At 66.6% G+C, this 26,629-nt stretch overlaps 3 protein-coding genes and 1 long non-coding RNA gene across 32 annotated transcripts; 3 read left to right on the top strand and 1 right to left on the bottom strand.

Moving 5' to 3' along the window:
* Nucleotides 1–5: 5 nt before the first annotated feature.
* Nucleotides 6–1,628, bottom strand: LOC145545854 (uncharacterized). The gene is made up of 2 exons (XR_014082257.1): nucleotides 1,558–1,628; nucleotides 6–1,425 (listed from the first exon to the last, which is right to left on the bottom strand). It is a non-coding gene; the product is annotated as an uncharacterized LOC145545854 (long non-coding RNA).
* Nucleotides 1,629–2,957: 1,329 nt separating this feature from the next.
* MAPK11 (mitogen-activated protein kinase 11) lies at nucleotides 2,958–9,404 on the top strand. Of its 7 annotated transcripts, none has more exons than XM_081590985.1 (12): nucleotides 2,958–3,014; nucleotides 5,578–5,707; nucleotides 5,777–5,835; nucleotides 5,926–6,037; nucleotides 6,109–6,138; nucleotides 6,216–6,263; nucleotides 6,343–6,457; nucleotides 6,756–6,827; nucleotides 7,066–7,145; nucleotides 7,574–7,652; nucleotides 7,734–7,907; nucleotides 8,153–9,404. In XM_081590985.1, the coding sequence occupies exons 4-12, from the start codon at nucleotides 5,945–5,947 to the stop codon at nucleotides 8,230–8,232; spliced, it is 771 nt and encodes a 256-aa protein (XP_081447111.1). In that variant the 5' UTR covers nucleotides 2,958–3,014; nucleotides 5,578–5,707; nucleotides 5,777–5,835; nucleotides 5,926–5,944; the 3' UTR covers nucleotides 8,233–9,404. The 7 variants fall into 7 exon arrangements, with proteins under 7 accessions (XP_081447111.1, XP_081447110.1, XP_081447109.1 ...); XM_081590984.1 differs by lacking the exon at nucleotides 2,958–3,014 and adding an exon at nucleotides 3,313–3,489 and having other exon boundaries at nucleotides 7,616–7,652; XM_081590983.1 differs by lacking the exon at nucleotides 2,958–3,014 and adding an exon at nucleotides 3,313–3,489 and having other exon boundaries at nucleotides 7,613–7,652.
* Nucleotides 9,405–11,096: 1,692 nt separating this feature from the next.
* MAPK12 (mitogen-activated protein kinase 12) lies at nucleotides 11,097–19,272 on the top strand. 11 transcript variants are annotated; one of them, XM_081590977.1, is made up of 13 exons: nucleotides 11,097–11,230; nucleotides 11,341–11,438; nucleotides 11,510–11,639; nucleotides 13,911–13,969; nucleotides 14,753–14,864; nucleotides 14,966–14,995; nucleotides 15,236–15,283; nucleotides 15,800–15,914; nucleotides 16,141–16,212; nucleotides 16,364–16,443; nucleotides 16,514–16,592; nucleotides 16,670–16,843; nucleotides 18,708–19,272. In XM_081590977.1, exons 3-13 carry the CDS (start codon nucleotides 11,625–11,627, stop codon nucleotides 18,785–18,787), a joined length of 864 nt encoding a protein of 287 aa, XP_081447103.1. In that variant the 5' UTR covers nucleotides 11,097–11,230; nucleotides 11,341–11,438; nucleotides 11,510–11,624; the 3' UTR covers nucleotides 18,788–19,272. The 11 variants fall into 11 exon arrangements, with proteins under 11 accessions (XP_081447103.1, XP_081447099.1, XP_081447101.1 ...); XM_081590973.1 differs by lacking the exon at nucleotides 18,708–19,272 and having other exon boundaries at nucleotides 16,670–17,343; XM_081590968.1 differs by having other exon boundaries at nucleotides 11,119–11,438.
* A 1,887-nt stretch (nucleotides 19,273–21,159) lies between these two features.
* On the top strand, nucleotides 21,160–26,512 carry HDAC10 (histone deacetylase 10). Of its 13 annotated transcripts, none has more exons than XM_081590963.1 (20): nucleotides 21,160–21,480; nucleotides 21,556–21,690; nucleotides 21,878–21,974; nucleotides 22,199–22,296; nucleotides 22,377–22,481; nucleotides 22,625–22,693; nucleotides 22,859–22,985; nucleotides 23,154–23,219; nucleotides 23,398–23,457; nucleotides 23,534–23,623; nucleotides 23,761–23,867; nucleotides 23,946–24,013; nucleotides 24,098–24,362; nucleotides 24,482–24,566; nucleotides 24,895–24,986; nucleotides 25,113–25,169; nucleotides 25,432–25,507; nucleotides 25,696–25,878; nucleotides 25,965–26,124; nucleotides 26,280–26,512. In XM_081590963.1, exons 1-20 carry the CDS (start codon nucleotides 21,422–21,424, stop codon nucleotides 26,288–26,290), a joined length of 2,010 nt encoding a protein of 669 aa, XP_081447089.1. In that variant the 5' UTR covers nucleotides 21,160–21,421; the 3' UTR covers nucleotides 26,291–26,512. The 13 variants fall into 13 exon arrangements, with proteins under 13 accessions (XP_081447089.1, XP_081447087.1, XP_081447085.1 ...); XM_081590961.1 differs by having other exon boundaries at nucleotides 26,262–26,512; XM_081590959.1 differs by having other exon boundaries at nucleotides 26,259–26,512.
* Nucleotides 26,513–26,629: the final 117 nt, after the last annotated feature.

The following is a 26,629-nucleotide window of genomic DNA, read 5'->3' as shown; positions in this document are numbered from 1 at the left end:
GTGTGTTGGGGCTCTCACGTGTTCATTCAACACATGTCCCGGGCACTAGCTACACAGCAGTAAAGGGGGCAGAAAGGGCCTTCCCTGAGGGAGCCCGTGTGGTCCAAGAAGACCAACCCCAGCAGAAAAGGGATTTAGTGGCTTCATAAAAGCAAGCGAAGGGTCCAGCTTCAGTTACGGCTCCATCCAGGTGCTCACGTGTCTTTGGGTTCCGTCTGTCTGACCTGCTTCCCGGTACGTGCAGCTTTATTCTCAGGATCTGGACGCTACTGGCAGGGTCCCCCGGCCTGTGTCTCCACCGGGTGTACACCACTGCGGTTGAGAGGTCTCAACAGGTTAGGTTTTCGATCATGAGCCGTTTGTGGACAGGCAGCCGATTTCAAGCCACATGAAACAAGAGTGGGTATCTCCCACGCGGAAGGCAAACAATTGGCATCCCCCACCCCAAGGACCACTGAAACGACACTCTACTCTGATCAGGACCTGGGATCCAGCCGCTCAGGAAATCGGAGCAAGATACTGCTAAACTGGAGCGGGGGTGGGGCATAGTTTGGGGGTGTTAACCCAAGGGTGGGGCAGGCCTGAGGGAGCAGGGACCTGGAGACCTGGCTCCTAGACTGAACCCCTGCAGGCACTTCTGCCTCCTCCACACTGGTAGCTAGGCATGAAGCTGGGGGAGAGTGGGTGAGACTGCCTTCTGCTGCAGGTCCAACAGGCGGGGTGTCCTCCCCCGTGGAGGACGGGTGTGAATGGACCCAGAGACCGTCCTTTCATGGAGCCAGTGGGGAAACTGGGTGTGGATGCTGGGTGCATGGGGGTGGGCTGGCCAGCCTGGAGGGGTCGGGAGACTGGCAAACCTAGGGTGACGCAGGCTCCCGTCACTCCCCCGCTCCCCGTTTTCCTCCCAATGCAGTGGGAGCGGGAGAGGCAAAGATGGAGGGGTGACCAGCAACCTCGAAGACTTTTCCTTCCAAGCTACAGAAAACAGCCAGCCCAGGACCACACCCTGCTTGATTGTTAAGAGCATGAGACATCCTCTAAGTCACGGGGCCCCTGTGACAGGGCCAGATAGCATTTTAGGAAGTTCGTCTGACCTCCCTAAAGGTTTCTTCCCTTCGCGGGGACGTGCAGCCAGTCAGAAGACCAGTGTGGGGCTGAGGAGAGGGTGGTCTGCACCTGCGGAGAGGAGACAGTGGACACGGGCATGCAGGATCTTGGCATGGGGTGGGGGCGTGAATCACAGTAGGGAGTGGAAAGAGGCCAGGGGTGGGGCTGGCGGCCCAGGGCTCACGGGGGCTCCCCTGTGCCAGCCCCACCGCGCCCTCCTCAGACCGGCAGTGCCTGCCGCTCCTCTCTGCCCTTGATCCATGCCAGCCCTGCTCCAGGCTCGTCCTGCACCTTCCAGCCAGACCGGCCAGGACGACCCTGAAAACACAGCACAATGAGAAAAAAAAAATGTGGATCCTGTCGGAGGGCAGAATCCCCACTCCCGTCTGGGATTCCGAGGGAAAGTGGGCGACGGGAGAAGGTGGGGCGGGGCTCCCTTAGTCGACAGACCTCTTGGCCTCCTTGGAGGAGGAGGATCCGGCGCCCGCTCCACCCTGCCCGGCCGGGCCGCAGGTCGCCATGGGAACGCGGCCCGCCCCTCGCGGCCTCGGCGCAGACAAAGGCCGCCCCTCCCTGCGGCGCGCGGCCAGTTCCCACGGCCCGCTGCTCCCCTCCCTCCTCGCTTTAGCTGAAGCTCCATTAACTCCGCACAAAACCTCAGTCACTTCGCCCGGCCGGGAAAGGTGTCCCCATCGCGGGGCCCCGAGGAAGCGGGGGTAGGGCCGGGGGCTGGGGGAGGGGACACCAGCTTCTTCGCCGCATCCCACGCTCCCTGCGCCCAGAGAGGGAACTGAGGCCCGCGCGCTGGGAGTGCGACCCGGCACCCTTCTTACTTTCGGGCTCTCTGCAGGACCCGGATCCGCCAGGCACAACTGTCCGTTTGCCTGGGACTGCGTTGACATGTTTTAGTTTGGTTATCAATATTTGAATATCAAGAGGTTTCTCACAAAAACTCAGATTTTTGTTTGTTTCAAGAAAGGGGAAGGTCGGGCACTCAGCCTGAGGTGGCACTCTCTTGGGAGGGGCAGCCGAGCGCCGCCCACCACACCCTCCCGCCCCGCTTCCCCAGGGTGCGGGTCGGGGGGGCTGACTCCCCGGAGATGCTCTGTCCCAACCCTGGTCACTCCTGCCCAGGGCTCCAGACAGATGTTGAAACAGGCCCAGCCCCTTCAGTGACAGCAGCCGGTGCAAACTGCACCTTCCAGGGGCAGAGAGGAAATGCCCCGTGGGGGGTGGAGTTCGCAGTTCGAAACCCCGCAGTACCTGGGAAAGTCAGAGTGGGCTTCCTGGAAGAGGTCACAGTTGAGGGGGCTACTTCAGAAGGAGGGAGGGTACCAGGCCCCAAAGAGGGCCCAGGTGGGGGAGAGTTTTCTAAGAGCCCAGCAGGCCAAGCCCCCTGGTGCCGCCGCTGTCCCTGGTCCTGAGGGCTGGTCTCCCGGCCCGGCCCGGCTGTTGCGCTTCCCCCAGGGTGCGGCTGGGCTCGGCCTTGGAGCCGCCGCTGCAGGAGGCCTCACCAGGCCGGGGAAGCTTTACCAGGAAGCGAACTACACGGCCAAGGCCGGATGGCCAAACGGGAAGGGAAACGAGGCCGACCCTGGGTCCAAGGCGCCGCCATCTGCCCACGGCGAAGGGGACCCTACCCAACCAAATGCCTAGCTTTTATTAGGGGCTATTTTCTATTCTGATAAATATATATGTAAATGTAAATATATATCTCTCCCATGGTTCGCCCTGGCTTCTCTGATTTAGAGGATTCTGCCTTCGTTCCAGGGGGATCGCTGGGGCAGGGGAGGGGTGCAGGGCTTGGATGGAGCGCGGAGAGAGGAGGCGTGCCCGCCTCCGAGCAGGCTGGAGGCGGGAGACGCAGGACCCAGAGCAGGCGGGTGGCGGCGTGCAGGCGTAGGCAGGTGGGCAGGGGTGGCGCCCTGGGTGCGGGCAGGGGAGGGTGCGGGGAGCCGAGCCCGGGAGGTGGCGGCGGCCGGGCCCGGGCGGTGCCGCGCCGAGGACAGATGCGGCGCGCTTGGGGGAGGCGCGCGGTCCCCGGGAGGAGGCCGCGGGAGGAGCGAGGAGCCGTTCCACCGCCGCCCCCCTCCCCGGGAAGGCCGCTTTCCGCCCGGCAGCCGCCCGGGGCCGGCAGGAAGCCGCGCGTCCGTCTGCGGGAACCCCCTCCCCGGCCCCGCCCCGCCCCGCCTCCCGCCGCCGGCTGGGGCTCCGCGGGGCGCGGGGCGCGAGGCGGGGCGCGCGCCGAGCTGCGGCCGCTCCGGACATGTCGGGCCCGCGCGCCGGCTTCTACCGGCAGGAGCTGAACAAGACGCTGTGGGAGGTGCCGCAGCGGCTGCAGGGGCTGCGCCCGGTGGGCTCGGGCGCCTACGGCTCAGTCTGGTAGGGGCGGGCTGGGGCGGGCTGGGGCGGGCTGGGGCGGGCTGGGGCGGGGCGGGGGTCTCCGCCAGCGCCCCTCCCCACCGTGCGGGGCTCCGACGCGGGGAGGGGCTCGCCCTGCCTCCGCCCCCGGGCCTTACGCGGATCCGAGGAATGAATGGGGGTTGGGGGCGCGAGGGAAACTTTCCTCCCGGAGCCTCTCCCTGGCCGGGGAAGGGGCGTCCTTCTGCCCCTCCAGCCCGGAGCGTCCGCCTCCGCGTCTGAATCTGCGGCGTCACAGTGGCGAAAGGGCCGGTCTCCCTGGCTCTGGATGTCTGAGCATGCATCTGGGGTTCCCCGGTCAAGGATCAGGCAGCCCTGGGCTCCGGTAGATACCCTCGCCCCAGGGTGGGTAGTTTTGCTTGAAAAAGAAGAGCCCTGCTTGGGGGTGAGGCGCCAAGACCCCTGCCTAGGAATGACCTCGAGCTCCTCCGTGGGTCCGGTACCCTCCCCCGTTTTCCAAGGGGTCTCAGACTCCGAATGGGCTCAGGCCTTGCCGGAGAAGCCTACCATCCCCCACAGTCTTTAGGGGGTCTACACCGCTCCCCATTTTTGCCCCAACCAATAGAGCCTACACTGCACGGGGACCTGGGGCCCAGACAGGAGGGAGGGCGGGGCCGGGGAGGCCTCTGGGCCCGGCTGCCGGGCGGGGCTTGCAGAGCGTCCTGCTTGGCGTTTCAGTGTTGACAGCGAGGCCAGTTGGGGGTGTGGATGTTGAGGGGTGCCCCCCAATTCAGAACCGGAGAGGTGCCAGGTGTCTGTGGGGCCATGGGTGTGGGCAGGCAGGCCCCCCGGGGGGAGAGTTGTTGCTCTAGGACGTAGCAGAAGATTCCAAGTGGGACTCCTCAGATCCCTCCCAAGGCCCGGCGCTGGAGCCTGGAGAAGGGGTTCGGGGTCCCCTGGGGCTCGAGTCTCACGCTGTCACTGGCCAGCCATCAGGAACCTCAGGCCACTCCAGCCGCCCCAGCCACAAGGCTCTGGCTTCCCCTCTAAGGCCTCAAGGGCAGGAGAGGGTGTGGGCCAGCGTGCGCGTGGCCCCTGAGGGATCTGACAGCCCTGGCTGGAAGCGGGGCCCAGGCAGGTGTCACGCCTGGGCTCCCTCCCTCCTTGGACGAGGCCGATGGCCTGCTGCCAGTCCCCACAGTCCTCTGCTGACCCTACAGACAGAAAACGGTCTGCTCCCCTCCCCTGTGAGGGGCGCTGCCCCCGACTCCCACCCCAGAGCGGCTTCCCTCCGTCACCGCCGGGCCCAGGAGCATCCCACGTGCTGCAGGCTGCGCGAGCATGGAGGGGTGGGGCGGCCACACCCGACAGCCGGCTGGAGGGAAGCCAGATCCTGGAGACAGCGGGGGAGCGGGAGGGGGCGCGCTGAGCAGCTGGGCATGGAGGCTGCGGCTCTGGACCTCCGGGGAGCGGGGCTGCAGGAGGGGAAATGCTCTGGGGGTCCAGACACCGCCCTCTGCTGGACATTTCCTGCTGTCTAGTTTCTCAGTGTCAAAGATAGGGCTGCAACACACACCTTTGGTCAGGTTCTCCTCCACATGTTGAATATTCCGGGGTTTTGGAGCTGGCTCTGGGGCCCCTCAGGGGGCTCCCAGACCCCCCTGGCCCACGGGGAGCTGGAGGACCATCTACTCTGGGAACACACTTCTGGCTGTTTCCTTGGGGTGGTATCTCCGCCCTGAGTCAGGAGAAATTCAGGTGGGCTCGGGAGGCTGGAAGTCAGGGGCTCAGTGGAAGGTGAGCTGCCTCTGGAGGAAGGAGCAAGACTCCAGGAGAGGGACTTCCCTGGTGGTCCAGTGGCTAAGATGCTGTCCTCCCAATGTGGGGAGGCCAGAGTTCAATCCCTGCTCAAGGGACTAGATCCCACATGCCTCAACTAGGACCTAGCACAGCCAAACAAATAAATATTAAAAAAAAAAAGAGAGAGAGAGAAGACCCCAGGAGGGAGGGGAGAGCCTGGGAGCGAGTCTGGTCCGATGCTCCTGCCGGTGGCCTTCTGGCCAGCGGGGAGCGCGGGACGGAGGCTGGGCCTCACACGTGGCCTTGCAGCTCGGCCTACGACACGCGGCTGCGCCAGAGGGTGGCGGTGAAGAAGCTGTCGCGGCCCTTCCAGTCTCTGATCCACGCGCGGAGGACCTACCGCGAGCTGCGGCTGCTCAAACACCTGAAGCACGAGAACGTGAGCCGGCCCGGCGGGCGGGGGCGGGGCGCGCGCAGGCAGCCGAGTTCTGACTCCCCGCGCCCCCAGGTCATCGGGCTGCTGGACGTGTTCACGCCGGCCACCTCCCTCGAGGACTTCAGCGAAGTGTGAGCGGCGGCGGCGGGGCGGGGGGTGCGGGGCGGCGGAGGGCGGGGCGGCGCGGCGGGGGCGCGAGGCTCATTCCCGGCCGCACCCAGGTACCTGGTGACCACGCTGATGGGCGCCGACCTGAACAACATCGTCAAGTGCCAGGCGCTGAGCGACGAGCACGTCCAGTTCCTCGTGTACCAGCTGCTGCGCGGGCTAAAGGTGGGCGCGGAGCGGGCGCGGGTGGGGGCGCGGAGGCCAGCGCCTGACGCCCCGCCGTCTCCCCCTCGCAGTACATCCACTCTGCCGGGATCATCCACCGGGTAGGTGCGGCGCGTGGCGGCGGGGGTCCTGCGCCCGGGACTCTGCCGGCCTCTCACCGCACCTGCCCGCCCCGCAGGACCTGAAGCCCAGCAACGTGGCCGTGAACGAGGACTGCGAGCTGCGGGTGAGCGGCCGGGGCAGGGGGTGGGAGGCGGCTGCCGGGAGGTGGAGACCCGCGGGGCTGAAGGCTGGGGTTGCCCTAGATCCTGGACTTTGGGCTGGCACGCCAGGCAGACGAGGAGATGACTGGCTACGTGGCAACGCGCTGGTACAGGGCCCCTGAGATCATGCTGAACTGGATGCACTACAACCAGACAGGTGACGGCAGCCCCACCGGGCGCGGCCCGCGGAGGGGGTAGGTGGGACCCAGAGGCCAGGGACCTTTGGGACAGGCCAGGCGTTCAAGACCAGACCTTCAGAAAGGCAGGGCACTGCGGGTTCTGGGCTGACCCTTGCGCTGGCCACAGTGCTGTCTTCGGGCCTGGATGTGACCGCGGGGCTGCTGGTCTGGCCCGGTCCATCCAGGGGCTGCTGGTCTGGCCCGGTGCATCCAGCCCCCGGCTCTCTGGGGCGGGACTTGTGGTGGGCAGACTGATGGCGACGCCTCCTCCTTCAGTGGACATCTGGTCCGTGGGCTGCATCATGGCTGAGCTGCTCCAGGGAAAGGCTCTCTTCCCCGGAAATGACTGTATCCTTGGTTCAGGTTGGGGAGGAGGGTTGGGTCTCCTGTTGCAGAGTGGGGGTCGAGGGAGGTGGGCTCTGGCCCTTTCTGGCCAGTCTTGCCTCCTCTGCCCCACACCATGCCACCTTGGGCTCACTGTCCCCAGCGGCAGGAGAGCAGGTTCTGGGCAGTGACCCAAGGTCTGGGGTCTGGGATCCCAGGGAGAGTCCATGCCTGGCTGTTGGACCTTTCCTGAGCCAGGCAGACATCGACCAGCTGAAGCGTATCATGGAGGTGGTGGGCACACCCAGCCCTGAGGTTCTAGCAAAGATATCCTCGGAACATGTGAGTTGTTGGTCACCAGCCCCTCTGCTGACCTGGTGGAAGGGGGACTGTGGGACTGGATGGGGCCCCATGGGGGGAACATGGGTCACAGTGGGACAGACCCCAAGGCGGGCACGGCCCCCTTCAGGGAGAAACAAGTGACCCGGGGAGACGCTCCTGGCATGAGGGACAGGGCGGGTGAAGCCTGGGGACCTGCAGCATCCTGGCCGCGGACCGTGGAGTGGCACCACACCTGGGCCTGCCGGCCTGTAGGGCCACGCGAGGTGCTGGAGCCCCCAGATCCAAGGGGGGAGGTCTTTGTTCCACGCATGCCCTTGCCCAGGCCTGTTGGAGAGAAAGTCCGGGGGCCTCTCCCATCAAGCCCCTGCCTGGCTTAGGGCTGGAGGGGGGCCCTGAATAGCCCCTCAGACCCTTCTGTGGGCACCTAGGCCCGGACCTACATCCAGTCCCTGCCCCCCATGCCCCAGAAGGACCTCAGGAGCATCTTCCGTGGAGCCAACCCCCTGGGTGAGGACGGGCCCGGGGCCTGGGTGGGGCTCCACGCTCAGCCCCAGGTGTGGAGCTGACCTGGCACCTCTGCCCCTGCAGCTGTGGACCTCCTGGGGAGGATGCTGGTGCTGGACAGTGACCAGAGGGTCAGCGCGGCCGAGGCCCTGGCCCATGCCTACTTCAGCCAGTATCACGACCCTGAGGACGAGCCCGAGGCTGAGCCCTACGACGAGAGCGTGGAGGCCAAGGAGCGCACGGTGGAGGAGTGGAAGGGTGGGGCCACGTCCCTCAAGGCTGGCACGGCCGTTCTCAGCGGGGGGCTCCCATTCCTCCGAGAGCGGTCTGGGTGGGGGGACATCTACCCCCCAACTACCTGGGCGGGGGGGGGGCAGCTGGGCTTGGGTGAGTCCACCGGAAACCTGGGGGCCACAGAGGGCGAGCCCAGGAAGGGGCCCGTGGGCAGAGGCTGCTCCCAGAGGGTAGGGGACCTGAGTGCACGCTTCCCCCTCTCTGCACAGAGCTCACCTACCAGGAAGTCCTCAGCTTCAAGCCCCCAGAGCCCCCGCAGCCGCTGGGCAGCCTGGATGTTGAGCAGTGATGGAATGCCGCCTGCCAGCCGCCCCGCTGGGACTCGAGAGGGGGCCTGAGGCCACCTGCCGCCAGCCCCGGCCTGCCAGGCCCCCAGGAGGGGCGCCTGCCTTGACGCCACCACAGCCAGTGGCACCCAGCCCTGGCCTGGGACCCCCGTCCTCACGCTGCTCCTGGGGAACCTGCATGCGTGTGGACGCCTGCACGGGCATGAGCCGCGGGTGTGGGAGCCCAGGCAGAGTGTCCTACACATCCTTGTCCTCCTGCCCCCTCCCGAGGTCCCCTTTAGGGCCTCCCTGGGGGGACCTGGTGCCAGAAGAGCTTTCCCTGGGGAGTGTGTGTGTTTCCAGACCTGGATCCCAGAGGGCTGGCTCTGGGGGGTAAGTACATTGGGGCTGGAGCCTCCCTGAGACAAAGGTCCGGAAGTGAGGGGCTCCCTTCAAAAGTGCTGAGGCTCAAAGGGTCTTCCGTGGGGGTGGTGGAGTGGGGCGGCTGCTGGGAGCCACGTGTCTGCCCATGCTATAAGCAGCAAGTCTGTCCTGGAATCCACACATCAGAGGAGACCCAGGAGTGTGTGTCTGAGGCCCCTGAGAGACGTGGTGTGACCAGCCGCAGGCCCAAGTGGGGGTGACTGTACCGTTGCCTCCCCTGCCTTCAGTCCTCGATGTGGGTGGGGCACGAGGCTTTGCTAAGAGCCTGCTGGGCGGCGTGCAAGGGGCTCAGGTGGCCATGGGCATCCCTGTGAGCAAATCCCCTCTTCCCTTGGACGCTGGAGCTGCAGCAGGTTTTGGAGGCACGGGGTCCCGGGCCCGCTGGGGGGCTGGCAGGCTTGGGGGGCTCCGGCCTCGGGGATGCGCCCATCAGTGTGGACATGGATCCTGGCCCCGAGCGGATGGAGAAACCTGTGCCCGCCCTACCTCTGCCTGCCCTCTGGTCCTGCTGCCGGGACCTGGGGTGCTCTAGTCTGTGGGTCTGCCCTTGTCCTCTGTCCTTCCAGAGTGGAGGGGACCCAGCGACCTCTGGGACAGGACCCTCCTCCAGATGTGTTGGGGGTGTGGGTCTGCTGTCAAGGGGTTTCCCTGCCAGGTGGTGACCTCTCACCCAGCAGGACCGACCAGGGAGGTCTGAGTGTCAAGTGCCTGCACAGGGTTTTGCAATAAAGGGGGTCCTGCCCCCCACTCAGCTTGTGTCTCAGGCTCCAGTTCCTGCTTCCCCTACTGCCTGCAGAGCAGGGCCGTGTCCCTTCGGCCCCTGAGGGCCAGCGGGATCTGAGGTGGACAGAACAGGGTGTCCACCCAGAATCAACCCGCTGCCCTCAGAGGTTCACTGGGCAGCGTCTGGTCCAGATCCAGACCTGCCCCTCACTCTGGTCAGGGAGGATGCAGGGTGGGGGAACAAAGGCCTGCCTTCCCCAGAGTCAGGGAGAAGCTTTCCTTTCTTTCCAGGTCAAGGAGGGCTGCCCACTGAGCGATCAGCCCCTGCTGCTCCCTGCAGCTCAGGCTGGGAAGGCCCAGGCCTCACTGGGGACCAGGCAAGGTGTCCCTAGTCTGGGGACATTCCGTGCCTTTGCCCTGGGCCTTGGGAGGGTTGTGGGGATCATCTGGGAGCTGGGCCTGCAGAGAGGCCTGGTCAGTGTGGCTACTTGGCCTCAGGTCCCGGAGGACCCCCGGTGACCAGGCTGGGCCAAGTCCTGTGGGATGGGGCGGGGCAGGAGCAGCAGAACCCTTCTGGAGCCCTGCCCCTCAATGCAGGGAGTAAGGGGGCCAGCTGCGGGCTTCCTGGAGGAGGCAGGTGGGGTACCACAGGGCATGAGGGGCACGGGCAAAGGTGACTGTGGCTCCAGGGACCCCAGATTACCGCCACGGACCAGCCTGCAGCTCCTGAGTGCCGGCTCGCCGCGGTGGACCAGGTGTAAAGCTGCTCAGGCCGGCGAGCTGCAGGGCTGTTGATCCATGGTGCAGGGCGCAGAAGGTGGCTGGGGACCCCGGGGATCTTGTTACCCCGCTGTGTCTCAGGCCTGGGTCACTGGGCTGGGGAGGGTATGGAGGGGGCTCTGTCCTCCAGGGGTGTCTGGTCCAGGATGGGGGCCAGGTGCATCAAATGATAATGCCCCCCATCTAAAGGTAAGTGGGCACCCCTTCACTTGGGGGTGAGACGTACCTTCCTGGGGAGAGTGAGCCGCTCTGGCTGTGTTTTGAAGCGTAGATCTGAGGGCCTGGGCTGGACAGGGGCGGGACCCGCAGAGCAGCCTGCACATCTCTGGGCAGTCTCCGGACCGGGGTGGTGGGCGTGCAGGACCACTCTCTCTGCTCCAGCTTGGTAGGCAGCCTGAGTTTGGGAGAGGGAATCAACTTCTTCACAGGGAAATGGGGATAGAGGCAAGACAGGGGTGGACCCGGTGCTGGGGGTGGGAGGGTCAGCCAGGGTGAAGGGGCATCCTGGGGTGGGCAGCTGGCGCTGCAGGGCTCAGGTCAGGTGCCTCAGGGTGGGAGTCTCTGGTGCGGGGAGGAAGTCGGCAGGACTGGACGGTGACTTGGGGCTGGGGGCAGAAGCTGAGAAGCTCAGAAGGCCAGGATGGGCCAGCGCCCCGGGGCGCGGCGGGGAAGGAGGACACCGGAGCCCCACGGGCTTCCCACGGAGACCCCGTGCGCTCGGTCCGGGAGTTCAGCCCGAGGGCGGAGCGCGGAGGCAGGCCGGGCCGGGTGCCGCGTCGGCTCCGGGCTGGAGCTGCCCTGCGCGGCGGCGCTCCCCTCCCCCCGCCTCCGGCCTCCCGGGCGGCGCCGCCTCAGGTTTCCGGAGGGGCCGCAGGGCCGCGGCGCGGGGGGGCGGGGGCCGTCACGTGCGCCCGGCCCCGGGGCCGGTTGGTCCTCCCGCAGGGGAGGGGCCGCGCGCGGCCGAGGCCGGGGCTGGGGTCGGAGCTCCGGACGGGACAGCCGGGAGCCGGGTACCCCGGCGGCGGCGGCGGCGGCGGCGGCGCGAAGTCGGCTCTGCCCGCGCGGCGGCCTGGGGTGCGCGTCGGGTCCCCTCGTGGATTCCGGGTCCCCTGCCCTCGAGGCGCGGTGTCCGCGGCGGGGGCGGTGCCCGGCCAGCCATGAGCTCTCCGTCGCCCGCCCGTAAGGGCTTTTATCGCCAGGAGGTGACCAAGACGGCCTGGGAGGTGCGCGTCGTGTACCAGGATCTGCAGCCCGTGGGCTCGGGCGCCTATGGCGCCGTGTGGTGAGCGCAGGCCGGGCGGGGCGGCTGGGGGTGGGGTGTCCTGGCCCCTCGCTGAGCTGTGCGCCCCGCAGCTCGGCGGTGGACAGCCGCACGGGCACCAAGGTGGCCATCAAGAAGCTGTACCGGCCCTTTCAGTCTGAGCTGTTCGCCAAGCGCGCCTACCGCGAGCTGCGCCTGCTGAAGCACATGCGCCACGAGAATGTGAGTCGAGCCGCCTGGACCCGCGGCCGCCCCACTCCGCTCACCCCGCGCCGTCCCCCAGATACCGCCCCGGAGACCCCTGGGCTGCTCCTCGGGGTGGCCGGTCGGAGGCCATGGGTCAGCCCGTGTCCCCGAGCGTGCGAGTCGAGAGGGCGGCTTCCCCAGGTCTCGTCCCCTCTGCCTGGGCCAGTCCCGGAAGGGACTTAGCCCTGGCCCCTTCCCGCGGCTGCCTCTGGCTCTCCGGCCCGGGGCCTGCTCACGGATGACGCAGGCCGAGGGGCTCCTGCGGGTCTCACTCCAAACCTTGACTTGAGCCCCAGGGACCTCAGGGGGGAGGAGGGGTTTTCCAGCCCCTCTCCTGACCCCAGTCTGCCTCCTGAGCCCCAGCCCTGGGACTGGGGCGGCTGGGAACGTGGAGGAAGGCAGAGTTGGAGTTGTCAGCTCCTTCAGAGCCCCCGGGTCTCTGATGGTGAAGGGGTTCAATGAGCCGTGTGTGGAGGACACTGGGCACTGGCAGGCACACAGACCCTTCTTGTGACGCCCACCCCCACAACTGAGGAAGGGTGGGCCCCCACCAGGAAGGGGTCTCCTCTGTCTCCCGACCTGCCCACAGGAGGCCCCAGGAGGCTGCCCCAAGCCTCTCCCTGCACAGTGCGGGCCACGGAGGGCCCTTCCCTTCTTCCGTGAGGTTCCTCCTGTGATCCTGAAAGCTGCCTGCTTCCCCACCCGCAAGCCACTCCTGCCCAGTCTGAGAGTCATCTGGGTGCCCAGACCCTGGCCAGTCATGGCGGGCTGGCGCCTCCTGGTCCCCATGTCCACCAGAAAACTCCCCTCAGCTCCAGGGCCCACCCACTCAGCACCACGGGTGGGTCCTGCTCTCATTCCCAGGTGGAATCCCTTCGCGGTGGACACCAGCCCAGCCCCGGCTTTGCTACCTGCAGGCCACACCTGCTCACATGCGGGACTCGTCCCCATGAGGACCGACCCCTCTGCCAGAGCCTTCCTCCAGTCCCCTCCCTCCCAGTCCGCACTCCCACCCTCGCCCCGGCCTGTCCGCGCTCTCTCTGGGATTCTGCTCAGTGGCCTCCCGTCCCTGTCCTTGCTCGGGCCTGCTTGGGGCCTCCCCACTGCTGCTGGTCTCTGCCTTCCCGCAGGCCTCCTGACCCACAGCAGCTGCCCCCCTTAGCTGGAAGGCTCTGCCTTTCATGACCCCTTGTTCCTGAGATGAAACGGTCTCCGAGAGGCTGAGGCATGCCCCAGTCCTGCCCATTCTGTGCCCACTTCCGCCCATTCACCCCAGCCCCCCACCCCCAGCACCGGGCTCTCTGTGCAAGGCAGAGGCCCGGAAGTTTCCATCAACCTGTCACGCCTCCCCTGAACCTCCGGGATTCTTGCTGAAACCCCCTCCTGACGCTTCTCCTGCCTCTGGCCCCTCTCTGGGTGTCCCCGCCTCCCTCACCCATGTCCTGGCCCTGGTGGCTGTGGTGGTCACCAAGCTGTCCCTCCGCCTCGTGTCCACGCCCACCTCAGTCCACTCTGTCCCCGCACCGCAGCCCGGGCTGCACCCAGCAGCATGCCCGTCTAAACCCCCCGCGGCAGCTCCTCGGGTCAGGGCAGCCTTTGCCTGGTGCCGCGGGCCCGCTGGGTTTCCTCGACTTCTCCTTGGCGGCTCCCTGGCCTGGTTCTTGGCCACCTGGCCTCTCTCCCACGTTCCTCAAGTGCTCCGAGCTCTCTGTCTCCTGCCCCCGCCCCCGTTCATACAGCCTCTGCCAGGCCTGCCCCTGCCAGCATGCCCACCTGTCCCTCCAGCCGCTTGGATGTGCAGGCTTCACGGGGTCCCTGGAGGCCCAGGTGCCCGTTGTCACACTGCCCGTGTGCTGTCACCCCCCAAGCACAGGCCTGCAGGGCTGTGGGTTTGGTCTTAGTGCCATCTGCCTGGATCTCTCTGGCAGAGGCGTGGTCCCTGCTAGAGGCTGGCTGTCCCCACGCTGGTCCTGGGTCTTCAGTAGGGACAGGAAGTGGGGGGAGGACGGGCCAAGGGCTGAGCTCCTTGGATGGCTGGGGGCTGACCCGAACTTGAGGCTGCCCTTCCCCCAGAGGATACCGGCAGTCTCCACCCAGAAATAGCCTTTGTCTGTGGGCACGTGTGCCAGAGCAAGGTAGAGCTGCCCGTGGGCAGAGCTGGGCCCGTGGGCAGCTGCATGGGGCTCTCCTGCCGAGAGCAGTGGGTGCCCGAGCCTCCACCCACCCGGCACTTGGCCTCCTCCCCAGGTGATTGGGCTGCTGGACGTGTTCACGCCCGATGAGACGCTGGGTGACTTCACAGACTTGTGAGTGCCAGCCCGGGTCTGGCCGGGTGGGGAGCTGGTATTGGGTGGCTCCTGGGTGTCAACTTCAGGTTTGGGGTTGGCCGGGGGCCCCTTGAGGCGGGCCTCGCCTTGCAGCCTGGCCAGGGATCGGTGCCCCCTGCCACGCGCCCCTGGTGCTGTGGGGTGGGCCTGGGTCCCCTCCTCCAGCGCCAGAGGTGTGAGTCTTGGCCCCGAGGGCTGTCAGCGGTCCCGTGCTCCGGGACGCTGGCCCTAGGCTGTGCCTGTAATTGGAGCTGCTGACCTTTGCTGCAGGAGGGGAGGGGCGCAGGGGGCCCAGTGCTGACTGTTCTGCGACGCCGCGTGACGGCCCGGGTGGCTACCCCTGGACTCATGCTCCTCTCGGCTAGGAGCCCGGGGCCCGGCCTGGCCAGGGTGGGGAGACTGGCTTCTCCCCGCCGACCTCGCGCAGGTCAAGGACACACACACACTGGCCTGGCGTCCTGGTGGGGTGCTCAGGGTGTCTCCCCGTCTCCCGCCCCATCCAGCCTGCCCCCCGACACGGATGCCCTGCGTCTACCCTTGTCCAGCGGCACCTCTCTCCTTTCTCTCGCTCCCTCTCCTGCCTCGCACCTCGGTGTCCCTGGTCACCCTTCGGAAACGCCAAAGCACAGTTCTCACCTGCCTGGCATCACGGGGCCCGCAGGGTGGGGCCCGGGGCAGAGCCGTGGGAGGTGGGGACCACGTGCCGCGGGGTGACGGGGTCCCTTGTGACCCCGAGTGTCTGTGCCCCGTCGTGCCCCACAGTTACCTGGTGATGCCATTCATGGGCACCGACCTGGGGAAGCTCATGAAGCACGAGAAGCTGAGTGAGGACCGTGTGCAGTTCCTCGTCTACCAGATGCTCAAGGGGCTGAAGGTGGGGACGCGGGGGGCCGCTGGGCTGGGAGGAGCCCCGGGCGCGGCCGGGACCCGGGCTCCTGTGAGCTGGCCACCGCTGACCGCGCTCTGTCCCCACAGTACATCCACGCTGCTGGCGTCATCCACAGGGTGAGTCCTGGCCCGGGGGGGCGCCTCTCTTGGCTGTGGGTGCAAGGGGCTCCGTCCTAGAGCCGCCAGTCCCACCCCTGAGGGGGCACTCCGTCTGCACACAGGCCGGGGCGGGTACCCCCACCCATCCTGGAAGGGCTGTGGGGAGGCTGGCCGTGCCCCCCCGTTCAGGCGCTGCTCAGGCCTTGGCCTTGGCCCCTGCTGGGTGGCAGTATGCAGCCACCTTCCCTCTGTCCCCAGGACCTGAAGCCTGGCAACCTGGCTGTGAACGAGGACTGTGAACTGAAGGTGTGTGGGGCTGGGCGCTCGGGGCCTCCCCTGAACCCGCCTGTTTGCCTGCTGGGCCCCCTGCTCTCGGGCCCGGAGGTGGGCTGGCCCAGGCCCATGCGGACAGACCAGACCCCAGCCATGCAGGCCCCCGTGGCCGGGGGTCCTAGGGAGGCACTTGGTGGCGTGGCCTGGGACACGTGCCCATACCTGCTTGAGGAGAAGCGGGGCAGAGGAAGGTCTGCGCAGAGATACTGGCCGGGGCCGGGGTGTCCGCAGGGGTGGAGTGTGGGGGAGGAGACCCCTGGGGGGCCTGTTTCTGAGGGTTGGGGGCAGGCGCGGCCTGTTGGGCTGGGTGCCCTGGCTGTGAGGGGGCCCTGCAGGCAGGGTTAGGGGTACGTGGCCGAGACCTCAGCCCCAGAGGGTTGGCCCAAGGCCCCAGTGTGCCCGGGCTCCTTGAGGTCTTCTGGACCACAGTCGGCCCGCCCACTCCCCAGGGACCGCTTTGCCCCCTACCCCCTCTGACTCTGGCTGTAGATCCTGGACTTTGGCCTGGCCCGGCAGGCAGACAGCGAGATGACTGGCTACGTGGTGACCCGGTGGTACCGGGCGCCCGAGGTCATCTTGAACTGGATGCACTACACGCAGACGGGTGAGGAGCTGCCCGCCCGCGCCCTGCTCCACGGGGCTCCGTGGCGGCTGCTCTGTGGGGAGGCTCCCAGCTGGGCGGGGGGCTGGGCAGGCGGTGGCAGGCCAGATGGCTCTGGTGCCCATGACCCCTCCGCTGCCCCCACCCCCGTCCGTGTCTCCCCTTCCCCAGTCTGTGTGTGCCCCCCTCCCCAGCCCGCAGAGCCCTGACGCAGGGGCTTCTGTCTCAGTGGACATCTGGTCCGTGGGCTGCATCATGGCCGAGATGATCACAGGGAAGACACTCTTCAAAGGCAACGACCGTATCCTACACTGAGGGCCAGGCTGGGGCTCAGCCTGCACCTGCGGCTGGGGCTGGGGGGCTTACCCTGCACCCGGGGGGCACTTGCCGGGAGCAGGTGGGTGGGCGAGCCCCGCTCTCTGGCCTGCTCTGTGTTCCTGACCTCGGCCAAGACCTGGACCAGCTGAAGGAGATCATGAAGGTGACCGGGACGCCTCCCGCGGAGTTTGTGCAGAAGCTGCAAAGTGACGAGGTCAGCTGGGAGCCGGGTGGGGGCTGGGGACGGGCCTGGGACTGGCCCCTCACGCTCTGTTCCCGCGCAGGCTAAGAACTACATGAAGGGCCTCCCTGAACTGGAGAAGAAGGATTTTGCCTCTGTCCTGACCAACGCGAGCCCCCTGGGTAGGTGGCACTGGGGTGGGCGTGGCTCCAGGGCCTGGGACTCTGCCCTCGGCTGGCCTGACCTGCTCTGCCCGCAGCCGTGAACCTCCTGGAGAAAATGCTGGTGCTGGACGCGGAGCGGCGGGTGACGGCGGCCGAGGCGCTGGCCCACCCCTACTTCGAGTCGCTGCACGACACGGAGGATGAGCCCCAGGCCCAAAAGTACGACGAGTCCTTTGATGATGTGGACCGCACACTGGATGAGTGGAAGCGTGAGTGGGGGCCCTGGGCCAGCTGTGCGGGTGGCCGGGCTCAGGGTCCTGGGTCCCCCCTCTCTGGGATGCAGGTTCAGCGAGGAACACAGCAGGAGGTCAGAGGGCAGCTGGGCTGCCCGGCCAAATCGGCCCAGGCACTTGGTCTATCCCAGTGCCCAGAGTGGCCAGCGTGCCCGTCCACATCTAAGCCAGGGCCTGGGCTGCCCCAGAGCCCCTCAGAACCCCTCCCTCAGGCCTCTGCTCATGCTTCTTGAATCTCCTGGCCTTTTTGCCCCTTTCAGGACCCCTCCTGCCTGGACAGCCACACATCACCCTCGTCCTCCCGGGAGGGTCAGGTCTGTGCCCGGCAGGCCGTATGCCCTCCACTTCCTCAGCACCCCTGGCCCATCCCCTCCAGCTCCCTGAGCACCCCCCACCTGTGGTCTGCATCTCCAGGCTTTGCGTCGGCTGTCCCCTTAGACCAAGGGCCCTGCTGGTCTCTGAGGGCTGCTCAGCCTAAGGCTTGGCTCAGGGACGCCTGCCTGGTCCCCGGGCCCCCCCACGCCAGGTCCCTGACGCCCCACGCTGGCACGGGCCTCATCCAGCACGTGGTCTCTCTGCGGCTTTGGGCCCCCTGGAGGGAGCCGGGACCCGGCTGAGGGCAGCATAGGGCCGCTGGAGCTGTGGGCCTGGTGGCTACCGTCCGAGACCCTGTCCCGGCCGAGCCTCAGGCCAGAGCTGTGGTCCTGGATGCGGAGGGTTTGGCAGGGCCAGACAGCTGTGCTGCTCACACCAAGCTGCTTAGGGTCACTGGGTTCTCAGTGCCACCAGCAGGGACACCACTCTTGTCTGTGCTGGGTTTTATGCTTGTAAGTTTTCTGTTGCTAAAAATAGACAAGAAAACCAAAAACCACGGGCCACAGGATCCTGTCTGTGGTTCCCTCCTCAAAGTGTAATAAGAGCTTTTGCTTTTACTACAGACCATGTGTGCGGTTAAGCCCCTGGTCAGGAATTCAAGCTCATCACTTCCTGTCTCCCTGGGAAAGGCCAGCCTTCCAGCAAGGGCTTCTCCACACAGACCTTCCCCGTGTGGCCTGGCCCCTCCCTGCATGAGGGTCAGGCAGAGGGCCTGGGAGGCACCCCACGGGGTGGGCACACAACTGTGCCGCTCGCTGGGCAAACCACACAGATCACATGCTGTCGAGGCACGGTCTTCTGAACGGGGCTCCGGGAGCCCCAGTGGCCCCCCAGATGGGCGATCTCCCGGCCCAGTGAGTGTGGGCACGCTGGGGGAGGCGGAGCAGCGCCTCCTCCCTTGGGACCGCCTGCTCTGGGCATGGTGCGGGGAACATGGGGACCGGTGAGGAAGCCTGAGATGCAGGTGGTCAGTGGGAATTTCACACTTGTTTGAGGCTTCATAGATGTTTTGGATTCAGAAGCTGGAATGCCCAGGTGGGACCCTGAGTAGCTCCACTCAAGCGAACACATTGCTTTATGTTCCTGCAACATCCTCTGTTCACTGAGGCAGGCTGTGGGGCCAAAGCCACTCTAGGGGCTGTGGGTGCGGGCTACAGGAGTCCCATCAGGGTGGACAATCCCTGTGGATGCACATGTGGGACAAAGGAGCTGCTCCCCTTGGTGCCTAAGCCCTAGCAGTGATTTCTGACTGTAATTTAGGGGGGCAGTGAGCCCCTAGGTCAGTGACCTGTGCTCTGGGCCCAGGAGTTTTCCTCATCCCCACCCCGAGTAGAATCTCAGGAATTATCCCTGGTCCGGGCAAGCACTTCATCTTGGTCTCTGGCATTGATCCTTGGTGTGCACCGTGGAGCTGTCTGATGGGTGGTGGGCTCCTTCTCCCGTGACTCTGTCCTTCTGGCCCCAGGTGTCACATATAAAGAGGTGCTCAGCTTCAAGCCTCCCCGGCAGCTGGGGGCCAAGGTCTCCAAGGAGACAGCCTTGTGAAGACTCCTGGGCCCTGGCTGGGGCTCCACCTGGACGGGAGAGCCTGTCTGCCACTGTGACCTTGGCTGGGTCTGGAGTCTCGGGAGTCCCGTTGCTCCACGGAACCTCTCTTGGAAGCCTGTTCCTCTGCTCACAGACCCCATCTCAGCCTAACCTTGGAGGAGCACCTGGACTTTCTGGACAGGATGCCCACCTGACCTGGGGCTGGGCTCCGACCCTGCCAGCATCAGTCCCTGCCCCCAGGATGCACCAGAAGCTTCAGAACCAGTAGGGTGGGACGGGGTTTGGGGTCAAGGCCTGGCCTCTGACCCTGCCTTCTCTGAACTGTGCTGAGAAGGAAGGACAGGGTGCCAACTCAGGGATGCGTCTCCGGGGGGCGTTCGTGTGGACGCTTCTTCACCCCCAGCCTGGAATGTACATTGGCCACACGGTGTGGCCCCTCTGTGGCCCCTCGGCTGGAGGAAATAAACCCTTTGTAGGTCCCACTCTGCTTCGCTTCCTCATTCCTGGGCTGGAGCTCCACCTTTAGGTTTTTGTTTGGGGTAAGGAGGCTGGTCTGGGAGTTTCTCCCCATCCTGAGCCATTGGGCCTGGGCAACCCTTCCCTCCCAGGCCACGGAGCTGACCCCCGAACCCGTGTCAGTGAGCCCCGAGCCTGGAGCCCCGGAGTCAGGGCTCAGCCCCGCCCTTCTTGTGGGGTGGTGGTTGTGTAGTCAGTTGCTCCGCCCTGTCCGGCTCCGCGACCCCGTGGACTGTAGCCCGCCAGGCTCCTCTGTCCATGGGATTCTCCAGGCAAGAATACTGGAGTGGGTTGCCGTTTCCTTCCTCTAAGCTTAGACCCGGGAGCCAGATGCAGGGCAGGGCCTGACGGGGGAGACGGGGGGTCAAGGTCCAATTCAGGTGTCAACTCTGGGGTCCCCGCACTCTCCAAGGCCAGGTTCTTGGGGCAGCAGGGTCACGCAAGACGCTCGCGGCTTCTCAGGGGCCTCTGAGCCTCCTGCGCGGTAGCAGAGGGTGGTTTCTGTGCTCCTCTTGCTGTCGCAGGCCCGGCCATCCCCCGCCGCCGCTGGCGAGCCCGCGGAGCCCTCTGCTGGCCGTTGCAGAGGACTTGCCGCTGGATCCGGGCCGCCCTGTGGCTCCTCCCGACTGTTTCCCTAGGCAGGAGCGCGCAAGGCGGGATCAGCCCGTCTTCCCTCTCCCGGCCTCGCGCACAGCTGGTGCAGCCGAATATTCAGTCAAGACAACTTGCCACGGTGGATACGGCCGCCTCCTCTCAGCCTAGGGCCCGCCCGCGCCCGTGACGCAAGCGTTCGGCCATCTCGGCGGGGCGGCGGCCGCGGGCCACGCCTCGGCGACCACGGGCGCGGGACGGCCCATCCGCGCGCCGCTTCCGAGCTGCTCTGATTGGCTCGGGGGCGGGCTCGCCTTCGCCAGCCCCGCGGCGGCCAGGCGCCCACGCAGCAGGCACCCCGGCCCGCACGGGGGCGTTTCTAGCGAGGCTGCGGGCCGCGGGCGGCGGGGCAGTGCCAGGGCCTCCCTCTACAGCTGTCCCGCCGTGGGGGTCGTCCCCGTACGGCTGGGGCGACCGAGGACCGGAGTGAGCACGCCCGCCCAGGGCCCCCGCCCCGCCTCCAGGTCTCCCGCCTCGGAGACGCCGCCCTCGCAGGCCGAGCTATCTCGCCCCTACCCGAGACCGCCTCTGAAAGTCTGCCCTCCAGGCCCAGGCCCGCCTCCACGGGCTCAGTCCCCCGAAGCCCTCGGTTTGAGGCCGGGGGCTCCGTTTCCTCCTGTCTCTGGCCCTCGCGTTCATTCACACTCACCCCTCCCTCGCCCGGACCCCCTCTGTTGGCCTCCTCCCTCGCTTTCCCCACGCTGTGCCGCTTCTGTCCGGCTTCTCAGCCACAGCCCTGACCCCCCCGAGTCCCCTGCTTTTCGGCCGGGGGTCTTCCTGGAGCTTCAATCGGACGCTTCTTGCGCCTCGGGGGGCAGCACTGCGCTGCAGCCCCGGCCGGCCTGAGTCCCGGCCACCATCCCGGGGCGAGGCTGTCTCATCGCCTCGCTCCCGCGGACACTCAGCTTCGCGCTCCTTTCCTTCTCCCTGAGCCCTCGCTGCGGGGCCTTGGGCAGCGCGGGGCGGCGCGATGGGCAACCACTGTGTCTGAGCCGCGGTGCGCCGCATCTGGGCAGGCCTGGAGGAGACCCGGAGCGGGGGGCACGGACCCACGTGGCGCCGCCGCGGCAGCCCGCAGGAGCTTGGGCACACTGGCCGTGCTGCGGGGGGAAGGGAGGCGCGCAGAGCCCGAAGGCCTCAGTCCTGGGTCCGCCCTGCTGCATCGGGGCGGGGACTGGGGCAGCCGGAGGCGGGCGCAGGCCAGGCCCGCGTGGGACGAGACGGAAGCCAGGCCTCCAGAGGTACCCGGGCGACCCCGGCCTGGCTCTGTCGCCAGCTGGGGCTGGGGCTGGGGCTGGGGCCTCCTTCCAGTCTGGGTTTCCTGAGATCCAGCCGAGGCTCCGGTGGCACCCCTGGCTGCTCCCTGGGGTGGCCACAAGGGGCGGGCAGCGCACTGACCTGCCTGTGAGTGGGAGCATTGGGTCCTGCCCGCCCTGAGTGGCCCACAGTGACCGCGGGCAGACCATGGGGACTGCACTTGTGTACCACGAGGACATGACAGCCTCCCGGCTGCTCTGGGACGAGTAAGTGGGACCTGGCAGGGGAGAGGCGGGGAATGAAGACAGAGGCTCCGGACACCGACCTCTCTGTCCATTCAGCCCTGAGTGTGAGATTGAGTGTCCTGAGCGCCTGACCACTGCCCTGGAGTGCCTGCAGCAGCATGGTCTGGAGCAAAGGTGTCTGCGGCTGGCAGCCCGCGAGGCCTCGGAGGTGGAGCTGGGCCTGGTGCACAGGTCAGATGCGGGGGGCGGGCCATGGCCCTGGAAGGCTGGGCCTGCCCCAACCAGCCAGTTTTGGCACAGAGCCTCCCCCCAAGCCTCAGTTTCCCCATTGTGGGGGTAGGCGAGGGAGCAATGAGGCGGGCACTCCCTCTACCTGCTCCTCCTGGCGACCCTGCCTTGCTTGCCTGCCTCTTTGCAGCCCCGAGTACGTGGCCCTGTTGCGGGGGACCCAGGCCTTGGGCACCAGGGAACTCCAGGCTCTGTCCAAGCAGTACGATGCCGTCTGCCTCCATCCGGTGCGTGCCTTGGCTAACCCACCCACCCAGTCACACATCCGGTACTTGTGCCTGTTCATGGCCAATGCTGCCGTGTACCATGCCCTGTTGGCTGCCACTGCAGGCGCCCGGGACTGGCCTGGCCAGTTCTGCTTACTGCATGGTGCCTTGTAACCTGGCACAGGCCTTGGTAGAGCCTGTGAGGGGTGGGGGCCAGGGGCTGACCTGGACCCTCACCCCCGCAGAGTACCTTCCACTGCGCCCGGCTGGCCGTGGGGGCTGCGCTGGAGCTGGTGGACGCAGTGTTGACGGGAGCTGTGCACAACGGGCTCGCTCTGGTGAGGTGAGTGCGGGCCTCCCCCCGACCTGCGGGGGGCACCTGAAGGCACGATAACCCTGACCCGCCCCCATGCTCACCCCCAGGCCTCCTGGGCACCACAGCCAGAGGGCTACTGCCAACGGATTCTGCGTGTTCAACAACGTAGCCATAGCAGCCAAACATGCCCAGCAGAAGCACGGGCTGCACAGGTTTGTGCCAGTCTGGCTGCAGGGTAAGGCCCAGGCCAGACGGGAAGCGGGTGGACGGAGGGACCCCTTCCCCTCCTGGGCCTGGCTCCTGGCCAGGAGTGGGAGGCCCGGCCCCTCAGCGACCCCAGAACTGTCTGTCCCAGGATCCTCATCGTTGACTGGGATGTCCATCATGGTCAGGGCATCCAGTATATCTTCGAGGATGACCCCAGGTAAGCGGGGGGGGGGGCCTCCCTGCTACCCCACTTTTCAGGATGAGCAAAGCCTGAGAGGGGAGACATGGCTGTGTGCTCGGCAGCTGGGGGTGGGGATCAGGGTTCTGTCAGGAGCCCTGAGGCTGAGGGGACGTGACCTCTGACCCTGGCTGGCTGTTGCAGCGTCCTTTACTTCTCCTGGCACCGCTACGAGCACGGGCACTTCTGGCCGTGTCTGCGGGAATCAGATGCAGACGCTGTCGGACGGGGGCGGGGCCTCGGCTTCACTGTCAACCTGCCCTGGAACCAGGTACTGGCCCCCCACCGGACCCCCCCGAGCCCCTTACCCAGTCTACATTCCCCCTAACCCGTGTGTAGCCCAGGGTGTCCAGCCAGAACCACCCCCAGAAGCTGGGCCTGGGGTTGAAGACCCTGCAGTCCTCCCTGGCAGGGCCGCTCTGACGTCCCTTGGCTGCAGGTCGGAATGGGAAATGCTGACTACGTGGCTGCCTTCCTGCACGTGCTGCTGCCCTTGGCCTTTGAGGTGACTCTGAGGGGGGGGTGGAGGCAGGAGGGGAGGGGGATTCAGTGCCCAGAGCTACCCCCTCCCCACCAGAGTGGAACAGGACTCTTGGGGGTTAGGAGGATCTCTCTGGAGGGGCCTCTTCTCTGCCTCTGTTCCAGCTGCTTTTCTGCCTCTTCCCACTGGGCTCTGTCTGCAGTTTGACCCTGAGCTTGTCCTAGTCTCCGCAGGATTCGACTCAGCCATCGGTGATCCCGAGGTGAGGGCCTGGCCGGGCTGCGGAGGGGTTCTGGGGGCCTGGGCCAGGCCCTCCTCACTCCCGGCTCTGCCTGCAGGGGCAGATGCTGGCCACGCCGGAGTGCTTCGCCCACCTCACGCGGCTGCTGCAGGTGCTGGCTGGCGGCCGGGTCTGCGCCGTGCTGGAGGTGACTGTGGCGAGGGGGAGGGCGCCCGGGCCGGAGGCTGGGGTACCGTTGGAGGCAGCTGCCGTGTGGGGCGGGGCGTCCTGCCTGGGGCCCTGACCGCCCTGCCCCGTTGGGTCTCTGCTTCCTCCTCCTCCCAGGGTGGCTACCACCTGGAGTCCCTCTCCCAGTCCGTGTGCATGACGGTGCGAGCGCTGCTGGGCGACCCTGCCCTGCCCTTGTCAGGGCCCATGGAGCCCCACGGCAGGTGCGGGGGCGGGAGGAGGGACGGTGGGAAAGGCCGGGGATGGGGGCCGGGCCTCAGTGATCCTGCTTCTCCTCGCAGTGCCCTGGAGTCCATCCAGCGTGTGCGGGCAGCCCAGGCCCCTCACTGGGTGAGCCTCCAGCAACAAGGTCAGCCTGACTTGGGTCGGCAGGTGGGATGGTGCCTCAGGCTCCCATCGGTGGCCGTGGCTCTGGACCACCCTGTACCCCTAGGTGCTGCCCTCGTACTGAGCCCCGGCACCCCCTGCCCAGAGGGGCGGCCCTCGCTGCTGCTGCCGGGGGAGCCCGAATTCAAGGCAGCGGAGACCCAGGCTGCTGCTGCTCTGAGCTCCCTGCTGGAGCAGCTGCGCCTCCACCCCACACCCCCTGTCTGCATGGCTGTTGCCCTGGCTGCGCCAGACACAGGCCTGGCCCTGCTTCCTGGTGTTCTCTGTGAGGAGGGGTCACTGCCGCAGGAGCAGGCGCAGGCCTGGGCCAGGTGGGCAGGGCAGGCCTGGGGTGAAGGACCGGGTCGTGTCTGCACCTGTGTCTGTGTGATTCATCTGAGGTCTGCATGTCACGCCGTCTCCTTGTGTCCCCCTGGTTTGTCTACCACAGGCCACATGAGGCCCTGGCCCAGGACGAGGCCCTCACTGCACTCGGGAAGGTCCTGTACCTCTTGGACAGGATCCTGGATGGGCAGGTGGGAGCAACTTGGAGTCAGGGCAGGGTTGGGTGGTACAGAACCATGTGGACGTGAGTGTTGCTTTGTGCCAAGGATCATTCCCAGGACAGCCCTCAGGGACAGAGTTCAGGAGCACCCCTCAGTTCCCTCAGAGAAATTCTCTTGGCAGAGAGGTAAAGGGGAGGACTTGTAGTTTTAAGCCTCTCGTTTTCAGGAGTGAAGCAGTTGAAGCAATTTGACCTCAGATTGCACAGATGATACCATGTAGCCAGGGGCAAATAAGGGACAGATGGGTATGTTTACCCGGCGTGGGAGTTGCCCTTTACACCTGTTACCCACCCCACAGGTGAGCAGTGGCATGGCAGCCACCCCAGCCCCTGCTGCAGCTGCCACCCTGGACGTGGCCATTCGGTATGGCCTGTCCCATGGAGCCCAGAGGTAAGCCTCTCCTGGCTGGTCTGAGGCTCCGAGGCAGGGCTTGTGGGCTGGCCGCGAGGGAAGGGCTCTGGGAATGGGCTCCAGCTGGGGTGAGTGCAGCTCATCTGGAGTCAACTCTTCCTCCAGGCTGCTCTGTGTGGCCGTGGGACAGCTGGATCGGCCCCCAGATCTCACCAATGACGGGTATGACTCTCGGGTCATATGTACGTCCAGTTTCACAAGTGGGTGGGCTGGATTCCTGGGTGACAGGTGGGCAGGGCCTTCTGCAGCTGGAAATCCAGAAGGGCCCCATGGGAGCAATGCCAGGAGGGTCTCCAGCATGGAGGGTCAGCAATCCTAGCATCTCTGCCCCTAAGCTGTCCCTGATCTGTCTGGGCTCTGGTGGGTGGGTGGCATCTCACACACAACCACATGTATCCATATGCCTGCTCTCCCCTGGAAGGAGGAATCTATGGCTAAATATCGGGGGCAAGGAGGCAACTGCCCTGTCCATGTTCCACATCTCCGTGCCACTGCCAGTGGTGAGTGGGGGGTCATAGGGCGGGGCAGCTGCTGCTCACTAGCACTGGCATGAGGGCCAGGCTCCTGCCCTTCCTGGCAGGCCTGTGGGTGTAGGTGTCTGCCCACCCACGACTGGGAGGTGGGGTGACCCGAGCTGGCCAGAGTTCCCTGGATGATGGGCCGGGCTATGCTGCTGTCACTCCCATAGACGACTGGTGGGTTCCTGAGCTGTGTCCTGGCCCTGGTGCTGCCCCTGGGCTACAGCTTCCAGCCTGACCTGGTGCTGGTGGCGCTAGGGCCGGCCCATGGCCTGCGGGACCCCCAAGCTGCACTCCTGGCTGCACTGCTTCGGGGCCTGGCAGGCGGCCGAGTCTTGGCCCTTGTGGATGAGGTGAGTGGGGTGGGGTGGACCTGCTGTGGGGTGGGAGGTGGGGAGAAACCAGTGACTCCCTGCTTCCACCTCTGCTGCTGGCCCAGGAATCCACACCCCAGCTTGCGACGGTCCTGGCCAGGGTGCTGAACGGAGAGGCACCCCCTAGCCTGGGCCCCTTCTCCATGGCCGCCCCAGAGGACACGCAGGCCCTGATGTACCTGAGAGGGCGGCTGGAGCCAAGGTGGAAGATGCTGCAGGTGGCCGGTGAGGCTGGGGGGCCAGGCTCAGGCTGAATGCGTGGAGCCTTGGGCGACAGCTGCCTTAGGGCTCAGCGGGGAGAGGGGCTCACGTCCCGGGGAGCGGGGTGCTGCCCTGAACCAGCTCATGGCCCCGTCCAGCAGTTGTGCCCCGCTTCTCAGCGCCTCCTTGAGTGCTGTGACCTGGCAGCTTGAAGTCGGCCAGGGTGGGAGTACCTACACCGTGCAAGAGACATCACGCACCAGTCCCCCGGGAGCCTGTTGTTAACCGTGCGCCAGCACCTCTCCGCGCGGGGCTCTGACCTGCGGACCCCCGCTCCGGCGCCCGCCTCTACACGGACGGCCCCTCCCCGGTTCCCTCCTCCCAGCCGTCAGTAAAACTAGGTTAAGCCAAAGTCTGACTCCGCCTCTTTATTGAGCCCCGAGTAGTTGACTCCTGGCTGAGTTTCTCCACCGGCGGGAATGAGGACCCAGGGCGGAAGTGCTGGTGGACCCGGACTCCAGGCTCCGCC

The sequence above is a fragment of the Giraffa tippelskirchi genome, chromosome 4, assembly GCF_054371585.1.
Source record: "Giraffa tippelskirchi isolate mGirTip1 chromosome 4, T2T-mGirTip1v1.2.pri, whole genome shotgun sequence".
NCBI classification, from domain to species: domain Eukaryota; kingdom Metazoa; phylum Chordata; class Mammalia; order Artiodactyla; family Giraffidae; genus Giraffa; species Giraffa tippelskirchi.
This window is presented reverse-complemented; position numbering and strand designations above follow the sequence as displayed.